We start from the raw sequence: 5,366 nt of genomic DNA on the forward strand, positions 1-5,366 counted from the left end.
GTAACATTATTCAGTGAAAAAGAAGTGAATGTAGAGTTTTAAAAAGTTAGTTTACAAAAAATTTTAAAAAAAATTCAACTTATTGAAATTTAATTTATAACATTTTTTATTTATTTTTAGTCTCTTAAATAATTTATACTTCGACAAAAAAAATAATACTATACTTACTTTTATTCATTTAATACTTTCAACAAGTTATATGGCTAATTTTATCAAACAACTTAATTCAACCAATTTATAAAGTTTCAACTTTTTTTAAACTAAATACTTTGAAGCTTCTTGTGATTTATAGGTTATAAATTCTAAATTTTGAATTGGTTTTTCACTATGGAGCTGAGGTGTAGCTTTAAGTAAGCTACCACCGGATGGGTGTCACATATTTTGATCAATATATGTGATGTTTTTTTCTAACGCGATAAATGATATCTTTATCATAATCTTTTTTTCCTCCGCAGTATTGTATACAGTAGAACTGAATGTTTTGTGTAAAATATGAAATACTGGAATAATGATGGTAGAGATTTGTACTTAAAATTTGTTGAGTTAGATGAAGGCCGGTGCCCCCCAACCGTGTTGCTGCCTCTATATAAGCTAACATCATTCATTGACTTCAATACCCAACATAGCAAGCGAAGCGAATTCTAGTCATCATCATATCATATACCCTTATAATCCCCACCTCCAGGATATCTCATAGAGCGAGTTAGAGAGAAGCCACTACGACTGTGTGTATGGATACTATTTCTATTTTGCTTTGCATTTTCCTCTTTTTCTCAACTCTTGTTTCGTACCCATTAATAAAGAAACACAATAAACCCCAACGCATAGCTAAGCCTAAACTTCCCCCAGGCTCAATGGGTTGGCTTTATATAGGAGAGACTCTTCAACTCTATTCTCAAGACCCTAACATCTTCTTTGCTTCAAAGCAAAAAAGGTTCTTAATTACTTTGATCCTCATGAATTTATGATCATATTTTTAATTTTTTTTTACATTAAATATTTTTGGGGGTAATAAAGCTTTATTTTCTTTTGCATGGAGCTTAATTAAACATGGTGGTGGTGGTGGTGCTAACTTGTAATTGTACAAATTATAATGTTCTTAATCAGATATGGAGAAATTTTTAAAACACACATACTAGGATGTCCATGCGTGATGTTGGCAAGTCCTGAGGCTGCACGGTTTGTGCTAGTGACTCATGCTCACTTGTTCAAGCCTACATACCCCAAAAGCAAAGAGAAGCTAATAGGCCCTTCTGCATTATTCTTTCACCAAGGAGATTACCACACCCGCATTAGGAAGCTGGTGCAAACCTCGCTTTCTCCTGAAACCATCCGAAAACTGATTCCCGACATCGAAACCGAGGTCATTTCCTCCTTGGAATCGTGGGTTTCTGCTGGACAAGTCATCAACGCTTTCCAAGAAATGAAAAAGGTTGGTTCATGGGTCTTATAGCTGCTTGTGTATTTCATAATTGATATGATATGATTTGTTTCTATTGTGTGAACCCCATTTTGCTTGGAGGGGTCTTCTTTCTCTGTTACACAATAATCAATGAGCTACGAGATGCAATCTGTTGTCTTATTCGATACTTTTATTGCATGGCGTTGAATTTTGTTTTCATTTGTTGGTTCCTCATTAATTTTCTTGTCACTGGGTCCTCTATTATTGTTTTGGTCATGATTTTACGACTCATGGGCTTCCCTTGACTCTTCACAGTTCTCTTTCAATATTGGCATCCTCTCTGTCTTTGGACACTTGCAAGGCAATTATACAGATCAGCTTAAGGAAAACTATTGCATAGTAGAGAAAGGGTACAATTCTTTCCCAAACAGGATACCTGGGACTGCATACTCCAAAGCACTCTTGGTAAGTTTCAGTGCAGCACTTCTTTTATATTATATGGTTTCCAACTAATAGTCTAAGAAAATTATTTGATACTTGGGATCAGATTAGTTGTGTCATTTTTCTTGACTAATGAATATTTTTTGAAATGACTTAAAGGCAAGGAAAAGAATCAGGGAGATTATAAGTGAGATAATTTGTAAGAGAAAGGAGCAGAGATTGATGGAGAAGGATCTATTAGGCCACTTGCTGAACTACAAGGATGAAAAAGGACAAATGCTAACGGATGACCAAATTGCAGATAATGTTATTGGGGTACTATTTGCAGCTCAGGATACTACAGCAAGTGTTCTAACATGGATTCTCAAGTATCTTCATGATGACCAGAAACTTCTTGAAGCAATAAAAGTAAGAATTGTTTTTTTTTCTCCAAAAAAGATTTTCCAAATCCATGTAGGCCACAAGTGTTGAAAAGTTATGCTAATTAATGGGTCAATGAAACTGTTTTGCAGGCAGAGCAAATGGCAGTATATGAAGCCAATGAGGGAGGGAAGATGTCATTGACATGGGGTCAAACAAAAAATATGCCAATTACTTATAGGGTATGAATATATATACTGCGGTAAATATGATGCAGAGCAATTTCTAAGTCTTTATTTAATTTGGAAGCAACTTTGTGAATATAAATATTTCTTATGCGGGATCTTGAATTGCAGGTGATATTGGAAAGCCTGAGGATGGCAAGTATCATATCATTTACTTTTAGGGAAGCTGTGGTTGATGTAGTGTACAAAGGTAAGAATTTTGAGATGGAATATTCTTTTCTACTTGTACAGTTATGGGAAGTTTAATTTGCAGAAGCTTTTACTATTTCTTACATGATTTCTAAAATGTTCTTTCGTGCAACTGTTAAGGATATCTTATACCAAAGGGTTGGAAAGTAATGCCACTGTTCAGGAACATCCATCATAATCCAGAATTCCACTCTGCTCCTCACAATTTTGACCCATCAAGGTTTGAGGTACGCTATGCTGAACATCAATTTGTTCACAACTTAGTCAAACAAATATATTTTTTTTAAAAAAAATTAGATAAAGCGATATACTATATATTCTTCTTAATATATATATTTCAACTCTGGATGGCTGCAGGTTGCTCCAAAACCCAACACTTTTATGCCATTTGGCCACGGAGTGCACTCTTGTCCAGGAAATGAACTTGCCAAGTTGAACATGCTGATTTTAATTCACCATCTAGTAACCAAATATAGGTAAATCTCAACTTCATATTGTCAAATTATATGATATGGCATTTTATTTTCGAGTTTGTTTAGGTTATTCCGTAGGAGAAATGACCTCATTTAAAGTGAAGTAATGATTTATTTACAAAAAAAATTAATATAATATTAAAAACAATGTTTTAACTTTATTAGTTCACTTAAGTGGGAACTATTTACTTTATGAAATAGTTTAGACTTTTTCTATTCATGTTTAATTTTATTTACGTATGCACTATCATATCATCATCAAGAGTGTGGATTAACTGTGTTAAATTATTTGGTTGGCAGGTGGGAAGTAGTGGGATATCAGAGAGGAATTCAATACAGCCCATTCCCAGTCCCTATGCATGGTCTACCTACAAGATTTTGGAGAAACGAATAGAATCAAAGACGATATTATTATATGATAAAATCTTCCTTTATTCATATATAATATTTTTAGATATTCCTTGCCACCACAACCTTGATTTTGATCCCTCCTCCTTAACACAACCCAACCTCCTGTTTTATAGCGAGGATCCGTTCTATTGGTCCCTTCTTCCAAGTAACATCATGTTTATGCTATTGTAAATGGTGGCACAGCTTAGTACCATTAATTAATCTGATCGTGTAAGCGTTAGTAATAAAATAAATGTTATCATAACTGATTATTTTGTTTTGGAACTCTATTGAATGGTCCTATTACTGTAACATTTCGAAACTTGAAGATTTGTCTCGGATTCCAGTGTTTTGATTTCAAGGAAACTTGACCCCTATGGTCCCCCATGATAGTTTCAAGATAAAACTTACTGAACTATAGAGACTATAGTACGAAGTTTAGTTTCATCACTGTCCCTCCATATCCGTTGACAATTTAAACTTGTAAGGAATATAAAATTTGATTACAATTATAATACGCAAACTGATTTAGAATTTGCACGAGTGAATGAAACAAATTAAAATCCAACATTGATCTGGAGTAAAAATTGAAATTACCATAATAATCTCAAAATGCAATGCAACGTGGCTCCGTTTGCATGGTTGAACATTCATATTGTTTCACGTAGTAGTGACAGGATGTGATTATGAAAAAGCCACGTGTTGGTAATTAATTGGGCGGCTGAAAAGAGAGATGCCCTTAGCCAGAGGGATCGGAAACCTTTCTGGGGCACGAAGGGTGTTCAGGTTTGGTGGAGAGGCGGGGACCAAAATAGTACATCACATTATTGAACCTTATGGATTGGTTGGAGATTTTGAAGCTATTGCCACTGCGTCTTTGCATTTAGATAGTGGACCAAAAGTGATTTTCTCAAGGGCACCCTCTATTTTGTGGTGCCAACACTACTACCTCATATGCTATCAATTGTTGTCTTTATCAAGGTTCATATTTCATGTTATCAGTTTGATTCCTACCTGATCTTCTTTCCCTTTGCCTTTTCAATTGTGGGAAACTATCTAACCAAAAGACATGTAACTTCTATAATAAATGAGTTTGTCTAAGTTATCTCATGCTATAAATAATCTCATATTAACTAGACTAACAATATTTTTTCTATAAAAAATTAAATAAATAGTTAATGCAATTTTTAATAGGGGTAAGCGTCATGTTAGGAAACTTATCTGTTATCATAACCTTTCTTTCTTCATTGCTTTAGAGACGCACACCAAGTTCGCGAGAGTTGAAAGGTTTTGGAACAAATTGGGTTTCATTTCGGTCGGCATCATAGAGGCTTAAGGACACTCAAGTGGTATTTGGGTCTTGACAAGTAATTATAGGTTTACATCAAAAGTTCTAGCGAGTCATAGATAGTGTCTCTCGTTTGAAATCTCTTGCGGTAATAAGAGTTGGGTGTGCTCTGCAGGATATGCCAACCCTGTTCCTTCTGTTACTAGAGAATTTTGGTGTTATTTAAAGAGTCGTCGCAGTATGGTTCATAGGCCACGACTCATTCTTGGTGACTTCAATGAAGTTCTTTTGCTGTCAAAAACTAAGGGTGAAGTGTTCATCCAATCCCGAGCTACTGAGTTTGCAGAAGTTATTGATGATTGCCAATTGATAAACCTAGATGCTTATGGGGGAGGTATACCTGGTCTAGAGCTAACCAGGGGGCTTTTAGAATTTCTAAACGACTTGACTATACTATTGAAGATGTTTCATAGAGGAACCAGTTCCCTGAAGCATTTGTTACCAACTTACCAAGACTTCATTTTGACCATTCTCCAATCCTTCTCAATTGCGGGTCTACTTAGCTAAGGGGTAGTTGC

At 35.0% G+C, this 5,366-nt stretch overlaps 1 protein-coding gene across 1 annotated transcript; it reads left to right on the plus strand.

The window, feature by feature from the left end:
- Window positions 1–491: 491 nt before the first annotated feature.
- LOC113857590 (abscisic acid 8'-hydroxylase 4) lies at window positions 492–4,347 on the plus strand. The gene is made up of 9 exons (XM_027489643.1): window positions 492–934; window positions 1,108–1,432; window positions 1,718–1,867; window positions 2,003–2,251; window positions 2,356–2,445; window positions 2,560–2,638; window positions 2,758–2,864; window positions 2,995–3,113; window positions 3,411–4,347. The coding sequence occupies exons 1-9, from the start codon at window positions 732–734 to the stop codon at window positions 3,502–3,504; spliced, it is 1,416 nt and encodes a 471-aa protein (XP_027345444.1). The 5' UTR covers window positions 492–731; the 3' UTR covers window positions 3,505–4,347.
- Window positions 4,348–5,366: the final 1,019 nt, after the last annotated feature.

This window comes from Abrus precatorius, unplaced genomic scaffold (genome assembly GCF_003935025.1).
Source record: "Abrus precatorius isolate BTA unplaced genomic scaffold, Abrus_2018 Scaffold2, whole genome shotgun sequence".
NCBI classification, from domain to species: domain Eukaryota; kingdom Viridiplantae; phylum Streptophyta; class Magnoliopsida; order Fabales; family Fabaceae; genus Abrus; species Abrus precatorius.

What these genes read in the sequence shown, in the direction of transcription:
- LOC113857590 (XM_027489643.1), top strand. Translation starts at nt 732, where the DNA reads ATGGATACTATTTCTATTTTGCTTTGCATTTTCCTCTTTTTCTCAACT. An exon ending in AACTTCTTGAAGCAATAAAA is followed by an intron (nt 2,252 to 2,355) that starts GTAAGAATTGTT and finishes ACTGTTTTGCAG; the next exon opens with GCAGAGCAAATGGCAGTATA. An exon ending in CATCTAGTAACCAAATATAG is followed by an intron (nt 3,114 to 3,410) that starts GTAAATCTCAAC and finishes TTTGGTTGGCAG; the next exon opens with GTGGGAAGTAGTGGGATATC.